The 22,119-nt window shown below is 55.2% G+C and overlaps 1 protein-coding gene across 1 annotated transcript in view; it reads right to left on the minus strand.

Moving 5' to 3' along the window:
- The window catches only part of CACNA2D4 (calcium voltage-gated channel auxiliary subunit alpha2delta 4), a 120,597-nt gene that overhangs the window by 9,960 nt on the left and 88,518 nt on the right, over nt 1-22,119 (minus strand). Inside the window, exons 26-28 of the mRNA XM_045869953.2 lie at nt 7,887-7,948; nt 6,840-6,884; nt 6,573-6,635 (exon numbers count right to left, since the gene is read on the minus strand). Of these exons, the coding sequence (XP_045725909.2) occupies nt 6,573-6,635; nt 6,840-6,884; nt 7,887-7,948 (170 nt within the window). The remainder of the gene's footprint in view (nt 1-6,572; nt 6,636-6,839; nt 6,885-7,886; nt 7,949-22,119) is intronic.

Below are 22,119 nucleotides of genomic sequence, written 5' to 3' on the forward strand. Positions count from 1 at the left end.
ATGACCTGAGCCGAAGGCAGTCGCTTAACCGACTGAGCCACCCAGGCGCCCCCTCATCCTCCCCTTCTTTAGGTAAGGCAGTCCGGACTTGAATTATGGAAGCAGTGTGTTCGCCTAAAAGACTACATTTCCCAGACTCCCCTGTGGCTACAGCTGGCCAATGAAATGTGAGCAAAGTTGCCCGGTGGGACATCCGGGAATCTGTTTAAAGGGAGAAGACTGTAGGAGGAACACCTCATTCATGGCTGTTGTCCTCCCCTTCTTCTTGTCTGGAAAATGGACAAGAAGACAGGAACTCCTATAGCCATGTTGTGATCTTGAGGATGGGGATGCTTGGCAACGAGCCCGTACCAGGCCTGGGCTGCCTTCATCTACTCTTTTATGTGAGAGAATAAACCTTTAATTTGGTTAAAACTCTATCATGGGGCTCTGTTCCTGACAGCAGAACACTATTCCTAGCTGATGGTTTCATTTGAACTTCATCAGAGTGGGTCAGTGCCTCAAATAGGTAGATTGACTTAGTTCCTGACTCTGCAAAGCCAAAGTCCAAACACTCAAACTGGAGAACCCTTGTCAGTTTAGGGTGTCCACACTGACTGGGGGGGTCTGTAGCCTCTTTCCAGCCACAGCGCTGTACAAGGGCTCTAGAAGCTCCAGGTCCCTGCGCCCCGAGTGCTACCTGCCTTTTAGGTTTGCTCACAGCGGGGCAGGGTTCCAATCCACCAATAAGCAATGGTCCTTTGGATCTGCCTGAGCTCTGGGGCTGCACCAAAAGGGCCTGGGGCTGCCTGTGTTTCCTGTCTGTAATGAGGCAGGAGTGTGTGTGGGGAGCAGATGGGGCAGGTGGTGGCAGAGAATGCAGAACTGATGAGTATTCCTGCTGGCTGGGCAGCAGCCCCTGGCATAGGCTAATGGGCATGCCCGTGTGAAGCTATGGTCCCCAGAGGAAAGGAGGACCAGAGGGTGGGTGGGAGGGCCCTTGACTCTTGGATGTGTCACAGCCTCTTACCCAGGGACAGCCTTAGTTTCTTCTCTAAAAACTTAAAGGGTGTGAGGATTAAATGAGTTAACAGAATGGCTCCTTGTGAGGACCAATTTCCTTTTGTCCCTTTCTCATGTATCGCACCGCCCCTCCCCCCCACCCCGTCCAGCTCCCCTGAGCTGCTCAGTCTCTTGACAAGTGCCTTTGGCCCCACAGTGGGGGGTGGGCATTTTAGGACCGTGTTCCAGAGAGAGCCACCCAGTGGGCTTCTGCCGTGATGGGCCGGCTCTGGGGCAGGTGGCCAGCTGCATTTTTCTCGGGAGGCACCCAGCCTGAGCTGCCCTGTCCCCACGAAGGCTCTGCTGCCAGAGCCAGGGGGAGCCCGCAGACGTGCTGAGGCAGGCCATGAGGAGTGGGGGCTGGAGGGGCATGGTCTCCCCTGCGCTGCACCCACCATGCCCACTGCATTGGGAGTGACTGGAAGACAGCCTGCCGTGCTGAGTGGGAGCACTTGGTTGGCAGGTATATAGGGAGGCAGGGAGGGAGAAGGGGGAGCTGAGGAAAACAGGAGCTGAGGCTCAAGACAGACACATCAGAGGCCCTGTGAGGGCAGAAAGGGTTGCCCTGGTCTGAAGACAAGGTCAGCATTTTGGGCTGGGGGCAGGGAGGGAGAGGGTGCTGTGCCTTCCGAGAGATTCAACTCCTCAGGGAAAGACACCATGATGGGGCATCTGATTCTCTAGCTTTGCTGCCCCTGTGAGGTCCATTCTGAAGCTCTCCTGTGTAGGTGCTACCCACAGGCAAGTGATAGGACTTGGGGTCCCCAAATCCGGGGTGACAGATCCACTGTAAACATTACAGAGATCCACAGAGCTGTTGTCACTCTCTTGGCCCCAGCTGTCTGCTTCTCTTTCTAGGCCCCAGTAGAGGGATGTAACCCTGTCATCTGTAGTTCTTTATTAAAAGAATGAGCCCTGAGCTGGAATAGAGGCCCAGGGGGACCAAATGTTTAATCAGTAGGCCTGGAACACCACTAGGGCCAGGAGAGATCCAAACCAGCCCTCCCTCCGGCAGACCGCAGATAGTGCCCTGGGGCTTCTGCACTCACCCTGTTTGCTGGGCAGGAGGGCCTCAGTGAGGAAGGGCTGGGGAGGACTTGGGGAAGAATCTCTGCATCTAGAGCAGGGACAGTCTTCTCTCCCCAGGCCCCTGGATGGACCTTGGCAGGGACAAAGTGTAGCCTGGACCTTCTGGCACATTAGCCCAGCTGGGAAAGTGCATCCAGATCAAGAGCAGCAGACATGAAAGCCTCGAGTTCATCACACCCCAGAATCATCAGAGGGCTTGTCACAGCTCAGTTGGAGGGCCCCATCCTAGAGTTTCCGATCCCCTCAGTCTGGGTAGGGCCCAAGAACTCGCATTTCTATCAAGCTCCCAGCTGCTACTGCTGCTGCCAGGCCCCCCCCCCCCCCATCTTTGAGGCTTAGGGATGAGAGGGGGGCAGGGAGCGATGCATGAGTTGGAGGGGCACCAGCACTTGGGTGTGTTTGGGGAGGGGAAGGGTTTGTCGTAGGGTGATTCTGAAATGACTCACAATGGTCCCAGCCTCTGGGTAGGCTGAACCTAGTAACTCACTTCTTGTGAATAAAATACAGTAAAAGTGAAGGGATGTCACGTCTGAAATTAGGTTCTAAAAGACGGTGACTTCCGTCTTGTCACTCTCTGTCTCTGGCTCTTCTTGTTTTTGCTCACTCTGAGGAAGCAAGCTGCCACGTTGTGAGCTGCCCTATGGAGAGGCCCACGTGGGAACCGACCATGCCAGTGAGCTTGGACGCTGACCCTTCTCTAATCAAGCCTTGGCATGACTGCAGCCCTGGCTGACACCTCACTTTCAGCCTCATGACAGACCCTGAGCCAGAATCAGCCCTCGAAGCCACACCCAGGAACTGTGGACAGTCAGTCAGGTGGCTTTAAGCCACTAGACGTTGGGGTAAATTGTTACACAGCAATAGATAACTGTTACAGAGTTGCTGAATGAATGAGTTAAAGCAAAAAGCCAAACTGGATGGACAGACTGATGATCTATAGCATCATCCCCAGGCTTTCCACCACGGGGCTTCCACTTGCCTTCCAGTCCAGCCCCTGCCACTGCCAGACACAGCCTCTAAGTGTCGCTGAGTACGGGGCATCGTCCAGGTGCTGCACCACTCGCGTCTCTGGCCTGGGTGTCACTCCCTTGGTGCCCTCTCAGAACCTGACACGGCTCAGGTGGCCGGGTCAGACTTGTCCAGGGTGAGGAAAGAGGGACCCTGTCAAGATACTGCTCCCAGAGCCTTTGGCACCAGCCTTGGAGTTTAATCCAGGGGTCGGGATGCCTGGCCTTGGCGTTCAGGGTCCTAAAGTCATCGGTCCTCATTCCAGAAGACACAGGCAAGTGCAGCAAAGTGAATGAACTCTGCCCCAGCAGTAAGAGAGTGGCCTGGGGGAGGGGCCGGGCAGGAGAGTGACTACCCAGGAGACTGGGACTTGCAGCCTGCCTCACCCTCCAGAGAAGGCCATTCTCCCTGCCCTACGAATTCTCCAATTCCATCAAAACCTCTGCTCCCCTGGCTTGGTTTCCCTCACCACGAGTCTTTTCTAGAACCTTCGTCCCCTCACCATCACTGCTCTTCACTTGTATTTCTAAGCTCAAAGTCTGGCTTTTCTGTAGCTGTTAGTTTTCAGGTTACTAACCTCACCTTGCAGCTCAATTTTAACTCCAGGATAAAATGAGATGATGGTGGTGGTGGTTGTGTGTTGGGGGGTGTCCTTCCTGGGGCCTCGAAGTGGTGGGGGAGGAGGGAAAGCAATGTGGTGTCAGAAGCCAGGGTAACCAAGCATAGTGGGAGCTTGGGGCTCTGGGGGAGCTTCTGGAAAGTCCCAACCCTATTAAGAAGATTACATTTCATTTCGTTTATACCTTGCTTCATTCTACAAAGGATGGCTTTTAAAACTACACACAATGTTATAATAGCTGAGAAAATAGGGGTAAATAAACTAAGGAAACACATACTTTATAAAATAGAAGTCTCTAAAATAACTGTTACCAATATTATCCAAAGTTGGACCCAGTGATATTATGATTTGTGAAGACATGTGAGCAAATGTGATCTGGGTAGAACAGGACCCAAGGGGCCCAATGGGTTATGCAAAGAGCCCCTTGGGGGTTGCCTGTCATTAAGATGGCCCTGCCCGCTTTTCCTGTGCTGGGTTGGTTTCTCTCCTGGCCTCTCTCCCTGCAAGGCCGTCTTGGCTGCCTCTTGAGCAGGGTCAGCAAATGATGGTCGATGGGCCAAATCTGGCTCACCACCTCTTTATGTCAGGCCTTGAGCTAAGAATGTTTTTGTATTTTCAAATGGTTGGACAAAAAAATAAAAAAATTGATATTTCATGACCTGTAGAAACGATATAAAATTCCAATTGCAGCATCTGTAAGTTTTACCGGGACAAAGCCATGCTTATCGTTCACATGCTGTCCATGGCTGCGTGTGTGCTACCATAGCAGAGCAGGGGATTGTGCGGCCTAAATCCCCACTATCTGGCCCTTTCCAGGAAACATCTGCTGGCGCTGGCCCCGGAGCACGGGAGCCCGGCGTGGCTGTCTCCTCCCCAGCCGCCAGCCTTCCACACTCTGTCTGAAACTCTGGCCTGGGGAAGCCAACAGCCCAGGCCCCTGGAGAGAGGGCAGTCTCGGCTCCCCAGGACAGCAGGGGTCAGCCCAGGAACGATGGGCAGCATCAGATCGTCCGGCGGTCTTGTCCCAGCCACTGGTGGTGCCGGCCTCTGTCATCACCCATGTTCCCCCAGAGCAATGGCCACATACCGAAATGCACTGGTGCTCTGTCCAGGGGAGAGTGGCATGGCCACAGGTGGCATGAGAGGGACAGAGAGGAAAAGCAGAGCCATCCAGGGACTGCAGTGAATGATGAGCAGTGCAGAGACGACAGGATGGCCAGCCCACCCCCAACTCCCCGGGTGAAACCGCCTTTCTCTTCCCGAGTGCTGCTGAGTAAGGCTCTCCTCAGGGAATCAGATTCCGTGACCCGCTGGTGCCTCTTCCTCAGTTGCTCTTTTTCCCACATCTCCTTCCTGGTTCCTGCCCCAGTTCCTGCCATGTCCTGCTGGCTTCTGTGGACCCTGAGTCCTGCTCTGGAGGGGCCAGAGCGCCGGCTGTGGCCAGTGTGGAGCCAGGACCTCGTCCTGTGGCCCTGCCAACACCCCGGCCTTGGGAATCTCGGGTCGACGAGGAGCTGAGAAACCATGTAGTGCAGCCCCCTTATTTCAGAAAGGAGGAAACTGAGGCACAGACCGTGGAACTCCTCCAACAAATATATATCCAATTAGTTCAAGGCTCACACCGGGGCAGATACCATATCCCTTCCCTTGAGGCTCAGGCTGGAGGCCATTTCAGTGCTTCCGGCTTGTTTCAAGGAAGTACTTTAGGTGAATATATTCAAGTTCGGGTCAGGTTTGAACAGCCTTCTTTCTTAGTTTGAGTCCTGGCTAAATAAGGCATTAATTTGGAGGCCCAGTTTGGGGCTGAGCAAATACAAAATTATGATTATACTTTCTCTTCTGCTTTTCTGAGCACATGCGGAGCCAGGGAGACATCCAGGTGCCCAGGGGAAGTCTCTGTGTGCAGCCAGGCTAACAGATGGAAGAGGATTGCCTCCATTCCTTTATGTGCCCCCTAACAAACTGAGGGTCAGGTTCTGTGGGTTAGAATAGAATTTTCCTCAAGGGAGGTCTAGACAGGAAGGGAGCTCAAAGTGGGGAAGGCTTGGCACTTCTGGGCCCCATGAAGATAGGAGGGGAGGCTGCTATGGTCTGAATGTGTCCCCCCAAATTCACATGCTGAAACCTAACCCCAAGGTGAAGGTAGAAGGTGGGGCCTTTGGAAGGTGATAAGATCACGAGGGCGAGGCCCTTAGGTACAGGATCAGTGTCCCTATCGTCGAGACCCCCGAGAGCTCCCTTGCCCTTTGCACCACATGAGGACACAATGAGGAGTCTGTGGCCCGGAAGAGGGCCCTCACCCAACAAAACTGGCACCCTACTCTGTGGATGAGCCACCCAGTAGTGGCCCGAATGGACTAAGCAGGAGGGAATGTGATGGGGGGAGTGGGATGATGAGTCTGAGGGTGTTTGCACTCTGGGAGGAGGCTCCCTGTGGCCAGGCCAGTCAGCGGCATGACTAGAGCCCAGAATATGTGGGGCCTTGCGGTGTAGCCTGGCTGAGCCTCTCCTCGTCATGTGGACAGTTTCCCTACCAACCGTGGGATGAGGCTGGATTAGGTAGAGACAAAATAATGAACTAACATTTTCTCTGACCATCTGAGTGGAAAATGTCTGCAGTTTGTGATCTTGCTACACTGACTTGGTTTCAAGAAGACTCTGCTTTCTTCAGACCGTTCACTCTAATCTGTCCTAAGTCACCATTACTTCCTGGTGCCCTAAGCTGCCATTAGTAACCACCATTAGCCCTTTCCTTGGCTGGCCTGGCTGCGGGATGACCTGACTCCTCCCTCCCTCCGCTTCCCCGACACCTTACCTCCTGGGACCGCTCCGAGATCAGGACGAACCCATTGTTGTCGATGACGAAGCAGTCCAGCTCCTGCGGAGAGACCAGAAGGAGGTCATGGCCAGGCCCTGACTGCTGGTGTTGGCCTGGCGTGTGGGGAGCCCTCCCTGTCTAGTGCGAAGGCACCGTCCGTGGCCCAGCACGGCAGGGGAAGGAGGGGAGCTGGCCTGTTAGGAGGATGTGGTTGAGGAGCCCATGGTTGCCACTCACCCCCCTTCTCCCTGGGGGAGAACTTACACTGTCCTGGCAGCTCTCCAGGCAGGGCCCATCCACAGCGCTGCACTGGAAGGAAGAGAAACCATACACGGTGTGGGCCTCTGCAGACGTGGGTGTTGACGCGGGGGACATGCGGTGTGTGAGCATGTCTGTGTTGTGTGTGTATTACATTTGTGTGGTGTGGGGAATGGTGGATGTGTGTTTATGGCACACTGATGTGTGTGCACGTGTCGCACGTGCTGTGCGTATGTGTGCGTGTACGGTACACACGTGTGCTACGTATGCATGTGTGAAGCTGTGTGTCAGTTGCTCAGGGTGCCGAGAAGCAGGCCCCCTGGCTGAGAGCAGTCCCCGCACAGGGTTTCGGCTGCACCCAAGGGTGCCGCGGCCCCTGTAGCCCATTCGTGAGGGTTGGAGGTCAGCCGCGTGGCACCCAAAGCCTCCTGGGGTGCCTTTGGAGGCTCCCGTTCTTTGTGATCCTGTATGACTTGGAGGGTGACCCTAGGTTATGGGCCGGTGCCCCTTCCCAGCCCATCCCTTCCATCTTCATGTTGTGGTTTCCCAAACCTGCTCAAAGTGAGGAGGCAGCAACAAGCGGATGGACCAGAGGGGCAGATTCTGGTGGAGGAGTTTGAGGGGGACAGCGAGGAGACCTGGGGAGTGCAGAGGGCTCCGGGGAGCGGGGAGCGGAGGTGGGGAAGGAAGGGGTGGGGTGGGAAGCCCTGTGGATAGACAGCAGTCCAGGCTTGGGTCCTGGCTAGAGGGACTGAGGGCCCGCTCTCCTACTCCGCCCGGTGGGGCAGGGCGGGTGGGAATACCGAGTCCTGCCCATTCCCGGGGCTGAGCAGAGAGAGAGCCCCCGGTGAGGCAGGCCAGGAGCAGAGATGAGGCCACAGGCAGACATGGGGAGCTGAGATAGGCAGAGAAGGAAGGAATCCGGGAGAGCTGAGCTAGGGCCCCGGAGGGGGGCCGAGAGGCAGTGGGGCAGCCCGAGGACACAGCTCTCCTCACTGCGGACAGACGTGTCAGACCAGTCCCCTGACCCTGATCTGGCACCATCACACCCACCTGCCTGGTTGCCGCCCAGAATGTGCGTTGCAGGAACTCCAGCCTCATTTGGACGCCCACCGCTACAAGGAAGTGGGAAGAGGGTGGGCAAGACCATGGGTGTGTTTTTGGGGAGGGGGATGGTGGGAAGGAAGAGACAATGAGAGAAAAAAGTAGATTGAGGTTAGAGAGAGGAGGTGCATCAGCAGGAACCGAGGGGAGAGGTAGCACTGGAGCTGGGTGGGATGGCAGCCTGTGAGAGCTGAGCTGAGGCTCCTGGGGGAGTGGGGGAGGGGGAGAAAAGCAGACAGAGTGGCGGCTTCTGTCTCTTCACAGCAGTTAATACTAGAAAATACCTCCAGAGAAAGATGAGGCCCAGGTTCTAGAGAACAATGAGATGGCATTCATCCTCTGATCTTGGGAAACTCAGGGTAGGTGGACCGGGCACATTATTCTCCCTTTTCCCAAGGATGGAAAGACAGAGGTAGAGAGACTGAGCCACCTGTTCAAGGTCTCGCGACCAAAAGTGGCGGGCGGAGACAGGAATTCAGGGCCCCTCACAGGGCTTTCTAGATCTCAAGCCTGACACAACAGCCTCTCTTGTACCCAATCCCTGCTTGGGGTCTCTCCCACTTTGTAAGAAGGCTCTTTCCTTGCCGAAAGGTGCTATCAGGTTTACCCAGGTTTGCAGGTCGGTCCCAGAAAACCAGAGATGCTACCAATTGGCAAAAACTACCCTTTGATGACGCCACTTACAAGGGGCTACCCATGCCTCTTTGGTTCCCAAATAGGCTTGGAGGACGCAAGCTGGAGCTCACATGCTAAGAGAACTCTGAGGTCAGAGAACACAGAGCAAAGGCAGGTTATACTGAAAAGAAAAAGAATAGAAAAACTAGGTCGACTTCCTACTGTCTGGTATAATAACATCGAAAATTTTGAGTGCCAGGCACCTTCACATCCATGGGCTTATTTCATCCACACAGCAGAGCAGTTCTATTCTTAATGGGGCTTCACAGAGGAGGAAACGGATGCTTGCAGAGATTACCGGCTTGCCTCAGTCACCCGGCCCCGAAAGATGGAACCAGGACGCAGCCAGGGTCTGTCTCTAAGGCTCTTAACCTCTCTGTTCTGCAGGCCTGACTTGGGTCGCAGCGGCCAGGAAGGAGCTGGTGGGCATGAGTGAGGAGTCTCCCACCTGGGCCGCGGCTCCCTCGTCCATACAGTGGGAGTAGAGCTGGGTTCCCCACTGCTCTGCCACATTCATGACACATTCTAATCCTCCCGCTGGCCACTCAGTGGAGAGATTTTCCATCACGATCATTCTGACTTCCCAAAACTCAGCAGCTGGCTCTTCTAAATGGACTGGAGTTCCAGCACAGAGATATAGCATTTTTTCCTTTTGTTTTTTTCAATATGGAATGATCCTAGACAAGTCTGATGAAAAAAAATGAGACCAAGGAAGGGTCAAGGGGCCAGAGTTCTGGCCCTGGGTTAGACAGAGCTGTGATCCTTGGATTTGTTTCTTCGGTTATAAAATGAGTCATGATTATACTTGCCCTAGGAAGGCTGAATGGGTAAAAGACCATGGAGGCTCAAATGGACAGTGGGAGAGAATATTATTCTACACTAGAGCTTTGGTTCTCAAACTTGGCATGTGTTAGAATCATCCGGAACGGGGTGCCTGGGTGGCTCAGTCGGTTAAGTGTCTGCCTTTGGCTCAGGTCATGATCCCAGGGTCCTGGGATTGAGTCCCCGCATCGGGCTCCCTGCTCAGAGGGAAGCCTGCTTCTCCCTCTCCCTCTGCCCCCTCCCGTTGCTTGTGCTCTCTCTCTCTCCAATAAATAAATAAAATCTTAAAAAAAAAAAAAAAGAATTATCTGGAAGGTTTGTCCCCGTCCCCAGAGTCTCTTATTTAGTATGTCTGGGGTGCGGCCTGAGAATTCGCATTTCTAAAGTACTCCCAAATGGTGTTGATGCTACTGGTCCAGGAACTATATTTTGGGAACCACTACTGTAAAGCAATGCTGTCTGATTGAACTTTCCGAAATGATGGGGCTGTCCTAGCTCTGCACTGACTCATACAGTAGCCACTAGTCACACGTGGCTCTTGAAATGCGGCTGTTATAACTGAGGACCTGAATTTTAGGATTTTATTTAATTTTATTATTTTTTTGATTTTATTTAATTTTAATTAATTTAAATTTAAATAGCTACATGTGGCTGGTGGCCCCCATGTTGGATAATGCAATTCTAGAGTCATGTGGTTACAGATGATGGAACCAGGGCCCTCAGAGGCCCCTCCCCCCTCCCCCGGGAGTCTCAGGACAGTTCTGTGGCTGGAAGTATGGCTAGGTTTCTTGAGCAGGTCCTATAATAGGGGAACATTTGAGTTCTCCTTGTACTCCTTTGTTGCTTCAAGGTCTGCAGGCTGAAAGAAGTGTGTGGGAAGGGCACAGGTACATGGACTTCTTGGTCATGACAGAAACAAAAGACACACAGACAGCCATAATCCACACACAGTGCTTATGCTGGAGGGCCCGGTGCTGGTTGTCACATATCCTCCTCCCTCTCACAGTTCCCTCCATCCCTGCAGGGGACTCCTCAGTCTCTCCCTCTTATTCTTCCTTTTAAGACCGCCCTTGATATTCATTTGAGACAATTTCTTTTACCTATAGAAAAAGGCTGAGTGAAAGAAGAGAAACCTTCTAAAAATTGTCAGAGAGCCATCACACTAATGCTTAGAATGATCAAATCTTTGGGATTTAGGAAAGCTTATTTACCCCTGTCCTTGGCTTCCTTGGTCAAAGTGCTTTCAGGCTATTCCTGGAGGGATACTCTGCCTCTCTACCTGCTTGCTCAGAGCCAAGGTGCATAGAATCATGACATTCCCAAGCTAGAAGAAATTCTATGATTCAAACACAGAGTCTTGAGAGAGTGGGGGTTTGTTTTCCCCTAAGGAAACAGCTTTTTGAGACTCTTGGGTAGAACTGGGAAGGGAACAAAGCAGACTCTCCCCCTAGGTTCGGTCCCACAGCTGGTGCATAAGTCCCCCTAAGACAAGCTCTGGGTCCTTCGTATCTGGGATCCTTCACGGAACTGAGGACAATCCAACTGCTTACTACATCTCCACACTTGCGTCACCAAGAGCATTTCAAACTTCACATGTTCAAAACCGAGCTTGGGCTTTTCCTCCCCAGAATGTGACTCTCCTTGAGACTTCCCCATTTGGGGCATATTCCACTTAATTGTAATCATTTTCCCTTATTCCGTCCAATTTCTGCAGACCTTATTCCAAAACATGGTAAGTCTGTCTGCTCCACCCTGGGCCAAACCAACATCTCTCACTTGGATTAATGTGCTAGACCTTCTGTGATGTGCAGCCCCTCTGTGATCCGCTCTCCAAGAGCCGTGACAGTGATCTTTCTGAAGATCAAATCACGTCACTCCCTTGCTTAAAACCTTCCAATGCCTTTCCTCTGCTCTTGGAGCAAAATCTAAAGTCCTCTGTAATATCGCCTCAAAACCCCACAGGAGCCGGCTCTGCCATTCTCTCTGATTTCAACCTGAATCATCTTCTCCCTCAAACATGCTAGTCTCGTTCCCACCTAGGGTTTTGCATCAGCTGTCCTTCCTTCCTGGGATGCTCCTCCCTTAGAATTTTACATGGCTGGCTCCTTCTCGTCATCAGATCTCAGCCCAAACATCACCCCCTAGAGAGGCTTTCTCTGACCTCTCCAGATAGAGCAGCCCACCTCTTCACCTTTCATTCTCATTTCATCACTTTTTAATTTCTCAGGAACATGATTTATTTATTTTATCCTCACTTATTGCCTGTCTCACCTTATTGGCATGGGGGCTAATAGTAGGCATGGGGGAGTGAGTTCTGATCCCCAGCACCTAGCATCGTATCTAACATATTATGGAGCTCCAAAAATATTTTTTGAATTCAATAAGTAAATATTTGTGAATTCCACTGAGCCAGCCACTTGATGGGGAAATGAATTCTATAAGATCTCTCAGTCTCATCCCTTACCTTTAGGGTTCAGGACCGTGCTGAACTCCTTCCTCCCATATGGAGCCTCAGCCTCTTACAGATCCGGACTTGGGACCCTAGAGATGAAACTGTGCTCTGATTCCCTTGAAGGCCTAGGAAGGAACCCGCTAAGGGATGGGGACTTCAGGGGAGACAAAGAGAACCTCCTCAGGGCAGGAAGCACTAGATCCTGGTGGTGGTGGGAGGGGCGTCCGGGGCGGGGGACAGAATGGGGGAGGGAGTGAGGGGCATGGGAGCCTGTTCAGCAACAAACTGTCTGTTCTGCCTAATGGCTTTCATCATTTTAAGTCCTGTTCAACTCCTGCCTTACAACCCAAACTGCATTTTCCACCCCAGACACTGAGGGAACCCAGCCTTCTTCTCTCTTGGGAGAACTGCCAGCATGACCCTTGGGTCCCTGTTCTGCTTGCTCAGGTGGTCAGCCATTGTCAGAACCTCACTGGCCCCCCATGTCAGGGGAGCACCAGGCTGGCCAGCCTCCCTCCCAGTACCTCCTATCAGCCTGCTGTGTGCAGGAGACAATACCTCATGGTACTGTGTTTGCAGACAGGCTCAGACCTCCTGGTGCAGAGAAATCCAAGCAAAGGGGTTGAGGGAATGTGAGGCACCTGGCCTTTCTGGGCTGCTCCCGCTGTGGGTTATTAAGAGACCTCCCCCTCTCACCTGGGCATGATTGGTCCTTGTTTCAGAGCCTGACCTTTGTCCCCCAGGTCCTGCCACAATTTGATAGAGGTCGAAAAATGACATCCCCTTCCTCCTGCCCCTAGCCGGGCCTGTCCTTCTCTCTCCCCTGGGTCTCCTCTTGCCCTTCTCTCTGCCCTGCCTCTGCACAAAGATCTCTCCCTCTCCACAATGATCTCGTGCCTTCCTCCAAAGCAACCTGTCTGCTTGGCTGTCAGACAACCTAACAAAGAGCCTCAATAAGACCACAGGCAGCAGACGGCTTATCAAGATGTACCTCTTTTGCTCTGAGGCCTGGCTGTCACCTCAGTGCTGCTTTGTCATCACAGACGGCAAAGCAAAACAGCTGTGCGTGTGCGTGTGTGTGAAGTGATCCCTGTTGGGAGCCGTGCTCCCAGGGGTCAGCACCTCCACATTTTACCCACTAGCTCTCATATCTCCTTTGTCCTTCCCCCTTCTCAGCCCAGAGACTGTTTAATTGATCAAGAACTGCGAGGCTAGGAGGGGCCCATTTTTTATACCTATAGGCCGGGAAGCCAGCAGATGCTCAAGGTCATGGAGTGCCAGTAACAGAAGGGAGACTAAAGATCTCAATCATTCTAACTCCTCATTCTACAGAGCAGGAAACCAAGGCCCAGGGCTGTCAGGTTCATTAACTAACTAATAGCTAGTTAATGAGCAACAGAGTCTAGACTCTGGGTCCTCTGATACCTAGGCTTGGGCTCTTCCCTTGTATCCCTCGTTCAGCTGACAAGAAGGCACTGGAGCATGGGAGAGGCAAAGTCCGTCTTCTGGAACAGCTCATAGTATATGAAAGAAGATAAACCACATCACAGAAAGCTACTATACATTTTCTGCAATAAGAATCACAAGGATGGCCCAAAGAAAGGCTATAGATTGGAGAAGGTCAAGTCTGTGGGCTAGCCCAGGGAAACTTCGTAAAGGAGGTGACTTTCTGGTTGGGTTTTTAAGAGGGGGAAGGCTACCCATGGGGAAGGAGAGTGTTCCAGACTCAGGGAAGGAGCTGGAGAAGCAGACTCTGTTTAGAGGCAAGTGGGTGCAGTTCACTTGAAGGTAGGATGCATGTGACAACTGGGTAGGTGAGAGGCAGGGCATTACTAGGAGGTAGAAGATGCTCTCTCTCCTCCTGGGACAGCAGTCTGAGCCCTCGCTGCTGTGTTGTCCAGCAGAGCAGACAGAAAGGAGGTGCAGGAGTGTCTGCCAGAGGCATCCTGAGTCAGGGGAGTTTCTCGACCTGCTTCCTGCCGCCCCCCCCCCCCCCCACTGATGGTGAGCCCGCCCCCATCCCCCCTCGAGGAACGAGAAACACAGGTGAAATGGAAGAGGGACGCTGGGATATCCCTGACATGCTGGCAACACACTATGCCATATTCTTGACAGGCAGATTTTAAGAGATTCAAAGAAGGGTCACTTCAGGGTCTGTGCTCCCGGCCGTGCTCTTCCTTTGGCTTAGTCCCCGGCTTCCTTTGCCTTTGGATCACACGCTTGCCATCTCCTGGAATATCAATTTCCCCAACTTCTTTGTCCCGATTGGTTAGTAACGAGGCTTCTGAATTCTTGAATACCAGCTTTTTTCCCTTCCATTCCTACCCCATCTAGATAAGAGCAAGGAGCCTGGAAAAGCCAAACATGGTGGGGCGGGGCTGCATTTATCCGGGGTTCCTCCAGAGCCCCCCCACCCCCGGGGCCCTACTGACAACCTGTCACCCAGCTGGCGCTGCCCCTGAGCGCACAGCCTGTCTGCTCCGGCACTGAGCATTGTACCCCCCTAAGTAGCCCTGGGCTGGGGTCACTGAGGCTCAGTGACCTGTGTGTGACCATGTGACACCAACTCTGTGTGGCTCAAGGCCCTCTCTGGAGGACTGCCAGGCAGATGGGCTGCCCTGTGCGCCCCTCCAGTTACCCTCTCTGGAATAAATCACCTTTTGACCGGGAAAAGGTTCGGTTTTTCCTTCTCCACAAGCAGGATGGAAGACACTGCCCTGCATAGCTCTGAACGGGAGACCAAGGCCGCTTCCTAGGGGCCTCCTGCTGCCTGGGTCCTGCCCCTCTTCTCCAAAGGGAAGGGGGGGAGAGGGGAGAGACCCAGAGGGGGGCGGGTCGGGGCAGGGAGAGCTTGGAGGAGCATGGGGAAGGAAGATGGAGGTCCGCGGGAAAACAGCGTTCAACAGCTTTCCTCCTCTCCGGTTGAAGCGATTAATCCATAGGTGCCTTTTTCTCACATTTCAAGGGTGAGCGCTGCCCTCTGGCCGTGAGCTCCTCTGGGGTGTGTGTGTGTGTGTGTGTGCGCGCACGTCCCGCGCGTGCCTTCGCCTGCGTGTGCTGCTGTCGCTGTCATCACAGATGTACCCCCAGCTGTCACTCCGTTGCTCTGTCTCTTTGCTCGTGCACACGAGCGCGCTCTCCTCTCCCCTTTCTTCCCCGCTCCTATCTGGCTCCCTCTGTCCCTCCCTCTTTCCTTCTCAGTTTGTTATTGACCCAGCAGCCCTGTCCCCCTGGCAGCCGGCAGCAGGCATTCCTTCTCCCCGGAGCTGTGTGCGGCGTGCCAGGTCCCCGCTCCCGGTGGACTGGGGACTCAGTGCCCACCGCGCTCTGCTTGGCAGTGCTGTCTGGATTTCTCCAGCAATCCCGGGAGGGTCTCACTGGACGGTTTAGAGCTACTTGATTTAAGGAGCCTGCGGTCAGGGTGAAGAAAGGTGAGTGTTGTACGCTGGAGGGAAGGCATGACGGGCCGGTGGGGGTGCAGGGTGGCTGGGACACAGGGAATGGGGCCCATCTTTGCTGGATCTCCTGGGCTTGCACAGACAGCCGCTGTTACCTCCTGCCTGGGAGCAGTTGCCGGGGTTGGGGAAGTGCTCAGGACTGGACATCAGGGCAGCCCAGAGACACAGGGCACAGGGCTACTCTGACCTCTCAGCACTGGGGAGGTGAGCTGGGTTCTGCTGGGGAGGGGGCAAGGGGGACAGGGGAGGGGAGAGGAGAGCAGTGCTAATGCCAGATGACAGGCCCGGGTGGCATAGAAACCAGTCCCCGCAGCACAGAGAGTGCCAGCCAAGAGCCCTGTGCCGTCTGCCTGCCCGGCTCAGCATTCACAGCCTGGCGAGCTTGGGTGCTATGGGAAAGGGGATGCTGGTGACAGGGCTGGTACAGAGGGCGGCTGGGTGGGTGGGGGGTGGTGGCAGGCTGGAGGACTGAGCTGTCTGAGGTATGCGGATAGACCTCGGCCTGGCCTCTTTGCAGGATGCTCTCAGCGTGGGGTTGCTGGCCTCCAGGCAGCTGTCCTTGGATAAGGGTGCAGAGGAGCCCTTCCCGGGCTGGACGTGGCCCCACGCAGCTGTGGGGGAAGCCTCTCTGGTGGGGGCGTGGCTGGGAGTGGACAAGGGAGAAAAGCCTTGCAGCTCTTCCTTGGCAAAGCCCGAGGCCCTGCTCCCAGCCCTCTAGGGGCCCAGGGACAGGGGGTGGAACCAGGCTTGTGAGAACACACTCAGGGTGTTCCCCAGCTACACATCGGGTCCTCTAGCTATAAATGGGTTGAGAAGCCTTGTGCCTCCTTGGTGGGAGTTGTGGACTCAGCCTCGGGGGAGTGGGTGGTGTACAGCTTGGCCATGCCCGCCTGGCGTCCTGACCCACTAGGGCATGGACAGCCTGAGTTGGAGTAGGAAAGTGGCTCTCAGCAGCCCCAGGCCCATTTTGACAATGCAGAGAGGGAGGTCTGACTGGGGGTCCCAACCACCCAGCTCGGTTCCAGGGGCTACTTTGTCTTTTCCCTGAGCTAAGCTGTCGTAGTGGTGGGAGGGATGGTGAGAGTGGCACCTGGCTTTCAGGGCACATAGGGCATTGCTTTGGCATGACTCAGATTGACGCCCCGCAGCTTAGATAACTACATCGGCTGGCGGGGTGGGGCGGGGGGGGGGGGGGAGGCTGAGCACGTGGAGGGGGCGGGGAAGTCCAGCAGGAGGGAAACCCGAAGCAGCTTCCTGCTCTTCCCACCCCACCTCCCCACTGCCATAGTCTCTGGCACTGCCAAAAGAGGGAGCCCAGGAAAGCCAGCCTGGGGGTGGCAGGAGAGGGAGAGACATTTCTTAAGCAACCGATCTGGTTTCTTTGGGGTTTGGCTGGAAGCTGTGTCTGGGGTCTGGATGAGCAAACCTTGTTCCCGTTTCCTAGGCACCAAAGCCAAGGAGGGGCCGGGTGGAGCTGCTTTGGGCAGGATGGGTAGCATGGGATGGAGGCAGGGGAGGGCCTTTATGTAATGTTGGGGTATCTGGGCTGTCTCAGGCAGTCTCACCTTTCTCGGGGTCTCCCTCCTTCCACCCCAGATCAGGCCTCTTCTGCCCCCTGCCCAAGGCCACGGCCTGTGCCCATAGCCATGGCCTCAGTGAGCAAGCTTAGTTTGTTCACAATGGAGAGGGGCTCCAGTGAGGAATGACTCAGGGAGCTTTTCTGTTCTGATTCCCAGAAGATCTGTTTGGGACTAGGAATATTCAACAAGGAAACCAGGATGCAGGAAGCTTGGGGTGAGAATGGGGTATGCGTTTTAAAATGAACCAGGAAGGTTGGCCAGTTCCAAGTACAGAGAGATTTTTAAAAACCTGCTTCCGCGCTGCCTGGGCAGTGTGTGTTATGGGGGTGACAGGCAGGAAGAGACCGAGCATGTTTCTTGGAAGGGCCCAGATGGCCAGATTGGAGGCAGCAGGTGGAGAGGCCAGCCCTGCACGGTCCCCACCAAACAGGGCTCAGCTCAGGCCACCCTGCAGTCCAGGTTCCCCTACACCCTCTTGGTGCCTCTCACCCGCCTGTGACCTTCACCTGTCTGCAGAGTGAAGTGGGTGCGCAGGTGACCGCGAAGGCCCTTTCTGCTTCTCAGTTCTGTGAGTCTTGGATGCTGAGGGCATGCAGAAGCCTTTTCCTCAACTAGGGACACTTGACCAAAGGGAGATTCCAGTGGAGGCCAATGGCAGGGCCATCATGATGTCATGAGTCAGGGACCCCCAGGCTGAGGTTCAGTGGGCTTTAAGTGCTTGTGTGGTTTGGACACTGGACCTGGGGAGACGGACGTGACAGAAGCATCAGAGGAAGGTGTGGACGCCAAACTGGTGGTGGGTGTGTTGGAGATTTCTAGCTGAGGTCTGAGCCAGCTCTGCTTGGAAGATTAACCTCTGTCTGTAGGAGAAATTGAAGGGGCGGGAGCACAGAGAGGCCCCCGCCCCACACCATCCAACCTGAGCACTCTGTGGGTTTGGGGGCTCCAGCAGGCTGCTCCTCGCCCATGGGGCTGAGGACAGGTGCTCCACCGGGGAAGCAGCTCCCACCCCCAGGCCCCAGGGGATGCTGCTGCACCCACTCAGCTCGACAGGAGCACGTGGAGCTTTCTGCTCTTACTGCTGCCTCCTGTTCTGTCACTACCCTCCACCCCTGGCTTCTCTCCTCACCTCAGCACCCAGCCCTCCGCCGGAAGGGGTTCTAGAAAGCCCCATCCAGGTCCTTTCCTAAGATCTTGGCCACCTGAGGCTTTTCCGCACTGCATCGGTGATGTTACTGGAAGGAGGGGCCTGGGAGGGGGCACTGGGCTGTTGTCTCAGTCCAGTTCAGCTCAGCTGGTTTCTTCACCAGCAGGAGGGGCAGCAGAATGCCTGCCTCGGGTCCAGTGAGATCGGGGATGAGGACATGCTGCATAAACTCTGAAGCACTGTACAAACAAAATGTTGCCTCTCCCGTTTTCGCCTTTCTTTCCTATACCTGGAACCTCCACATGTGAGCAGATCAGACGGACCCAGAAGCCTACAAAGGCAGCTGAGTTGGTAGCTTTGTTGCCAGACTGTTCGTGCCCAAAGCTGTATTCATTCTTCCGTGGCCTAACCTGAGGCAAGTTACTTAATTTCCTTTGCCTCAGTTTTCCCCATCTGTAAAACCTCAGAGAGTTGTTCTGAGGACTAAGAACACTATATACAGGTGTTTGTGGCTATGGTCATCCCTCCTCCCCATACAGAGGCTTTTTGAAGGAGGTTAAGGTCAGTATCCTCCCCGCTGTGCCCAGGTCACGGCCATTCCCAAGATGGGGCCTGGGAGACAGACCCGCACGGCCTCCCGGGAGGTACCAGGGCCTGCTGGGAGAGAAGCCATCTGTCTTGTGCTTCTCAAGCTTGAGTATGGGATCTTGTTAAAATTCATATTCTAGTTGGGTGGGCCTGGGGTGGAGCCTGAGAGTCTGCATCTAAGAAATTCCTAGGTAAAGCCCAGGGACCACACCGAGTAGCAAGGGATTCTCAGGCGTTCTGCCTTTGATTGCTTGGAGCTCTTCGGCCACACCCTCCATCCCAGCAAAGGAGGCCCAGTGCCCTGCTGGGGCCCAGCCCTTCTCTCTGGTGTTTCTGTCCCTGGGACTGAGACAATGAGCCATGTGAGGATTGGGAGCAAGTCCAGCATCCACGAGGCTGTGGGACCTGGAGATCTTTCTGGTGGGTTTGGGGGCTCCGGCAAACCCTGCTCTTTTCTGTCCCCCATTCTCCATCCTGGGTGGGGACTTCCCTCTCAGACCGTATACATCTATTCCAGCACCGGTCAGTGCCTGCTGCAGCAGCTGCATTCCTAATGTAGGTCACCCCCTTTCCTAATGAGGCTGGATACTTCTGGGGGTGGGAAGGGGTCCTTGGGTTGGAGGTGTGCTTGTGGACAAAGGGCCAAACAGCCAGGAAGTTGGGTTCTAGCCCTGTATCTCCCTAAAGGTCACTTCCATGGTGCCCAAGGAGTCGGCTCCGTAGGGAGCACAGGTTCCCCTGTCCCTCCCCTGTCACGGACCTGGGGGACTTTGTTTTCATCACATTTCTCCAGAGATGCTGGGGTCAACAGTGTCCTGTTACCTCGGAAGATGACACCTGGGGGTCTGCATTGCGGCAACTCGCCTGACTGGTTTTGTACAGCTGACATCATCCAAGGCTGGGGATGGGGCATCAGGACCTGCTTAAGGCCGCTGTCTCCACTGACTGGTGCTTGCTGGTCAACCCCTGGGATCACTATTGGGATGACACTGAGGTCTGGGATTGGTGGGTGGGGTGGAAAAGGAGAGCCTGCGTGAAACAGAGGGGAGCAGGCTCAGGTGGAAGCAGGGCCTGGGCTTGGGCGAGAGGGATTCTCTGCCGCCTGTCTCCTTGCAAAAAGCTGGAAAGGGCGGGAGCAGAAGCCTGGCTTGGGTCTTGAGCACCCCTCTGAGTCTGAGTAGAGAAAATATTCTGGGGTAGGGGCTGCCCCGCGGGGTTTTCATTAGACCTTATTCCTAGGTTGGAAGTGTCCCTGTACATCTGTCTGCTGGGGGTTTTTGCTGGCTGAGAGTTGGCATCTGAGGGGGAGTGCTGGAGGGCTGCCAGCCGGGCATGCGTGTGTGCACGCGTGTGCGCATGTGTGTCTGTGTGTGAGCACGTGCCTAACTGCACAGCTCTCTGTGGGTGTGTTTGCACCATGTGCTGTGTTGGGAGCTCCAAGCATGTGTCTGGGAGCCTATGTGCACCCTGCTCTGTGCACACACAAGTGTCTCCCCATAAGGGCCATTGCTGGGTGACAGTCACCAGGGAGTGGATGAGCAGACTCCGAAGCCGGTGACCTACCTCTGATTTAGTAGGTGACCTTGGGCAAGTTGGTCATCACCTCCATGCCTTGGATGGCCTCCAACGTGCCTAATATTGTGTGGGTGCTCTGAGCTCTGGATGTGAGGCTTCCTGCTGGAGTCCGAGATTATTCCGAGGGTCAGGGCCTGAGGGACTCAGAGAGGGTGGGCACCGCTGTCTGGGACGGAGGTCCAGGAAGCCTGTGCGTGTGAGCGTGCCCCGCCCTGAGCATCCTGCCTTGGGCCATCTGCTCAGGAATAGAGAAGTAGACCCATGTGTGAGGCTGGTGGGACCAGGAAGGAGGTGTCACCTAGAACTGCTGCAAGGAGGAAGGGAACTGGGGCTTCCTCACAGCTATCATGGGCTCAAGTCCAGGCTGGGCACGTTCGCCTGAATGATCTTCTAAGGTAGTGTGTCCTAAATATAGTAAATGTTAACTCTCCTCCCTTAATTAAATTGATCTGCCCCGAGATTCCACCCATGAAGTCTTACCGTCCCCACTTTGAGAGATAAGATAACTGAGGCTCAGAGAGTTTACACGGTTTGTTTAAGGTTGCCCAGCTAGGGAGTGGTGGGGCCGGCAGTGAACCAGAGGCCTGCCCACCTGGGCTGGAGAGAGAGCCGCTGGAGAAGACGCCTGAGCTGCTCCCATCTCCTTCACGCCTCAGCCCAGGGTCTGGGGATCCATCCAAGAGGCAGTGTGGGGACCCGGGCTGCTCCCCACACTGCACGGCAGGGCCCCGGTGTCACAACACCTGGGAGGCTGGCACAACCTGGAGCCCACCTCCCCCACCCCAGGGCAGGAGGGGGAAAACCAAAGCCAAGACCCCCTCCCCGCCCCAGGCCGCCCTTGCTGAGAGCACAGCTGAAGGGCCTGCGGGGGTTGCTGGGTTTTAAGTGGGTTTTGCGACGGAGGTGCTCCATTCAAGAGTGGGGGCTGGCGAAGCACTGAGGGGCTGCAGCAGGACCCGAAATGCCTGAGGGAAACCCGCTTCACCGGAGGCAGAGATTTCAGAGCTGAATGAGTTAGCTTCCCAGCAGTCCTTCCACTTCCTCAGCTGCCTGCTTAACTCTGCCTCTGGCTTCTCCGGATTGGCCAGGGGAGGGGTGGGGGGTGGGGGGGAAGGGGGGGTGGGGGGGTAGACGGCGGGGCGGGGTGAGTGAGAGGGGAGGCTGTGACCGGGGATCACGGAGGGATGAGCAGGCAACAAAGGAGGCAGCCAGGAGTGGTGGGCTGATGGGATGGTGCCCTTTGGGGGCAGGAGGGGCTGGGCTGCGGGCAGAGTCTTCCCTCCCCATGCCCACCCCCTTCCGCACCTTGTCCCTGCCTGCTGCAGCGGCACCACAGTCCCCTTTCCCATCGCTCTGATGGGGCTGGGGGAGTGGAGGCTTTGGCCTCTATCTGAGGGCCTTAGCCATACCTGGAAGGAAATGGGGACCACAGGGCAGGTGTCCCTCTTCCTAGTCTTAGGATTGGGGCAGGGCCCGTCCTGAGACCCTAGACAGGGTGACTACCCCTCTTTTGTCATCTGCAAGAGAAAACTGCTTTCTTGCCTCTCCAGGCCTGCTCCCAGCCCTCCTTCGGCTCCGAAATCTCATCCTCTCCTTCCTGTCCCTGTCTCTTGCACGAACAGCTGCTGCAGCATGAACTCCCTGAGCTGATGAATCTTATTATAGACCAGCGGGCGGAAGACAGAGCACCGCACCTCACCTCTCAGGCGAAGGTGGAGGGGAAGCGGGCGGCCAGCCGGTGGCAGGAGCAGGGCCTGGGCCTCACGCCTGACACAGCAGCAGACTCTGCCCCCTCGGGGGCCATGGTGAGAGCAGCGCTGGGCCCGGGAACAGTGTTACTATGGCCTCACTCTGCTTACCTAGTAGATATGTCCCTCAGTGTCCC

The sequence above is a fragment of the Mirounga angustirostris genome, unplaced genomic scaffold, assembly GCF_029215605.1.
Source record: "Mirounga angustirostris isolate CCGP_5_RB_7025 unplaced genomic scaffold, mMirAng1.0.hap1 SCAF_5, whole genome shotgun sequence".
In the NCBI taxonomy this organism is placed as follows: domain Eukaryota; kingdom Metazoa; phylum Chordata; class Mammalia; order Carnivora; family Phocidae; genus Mirounga; species Mirounga angustirostris.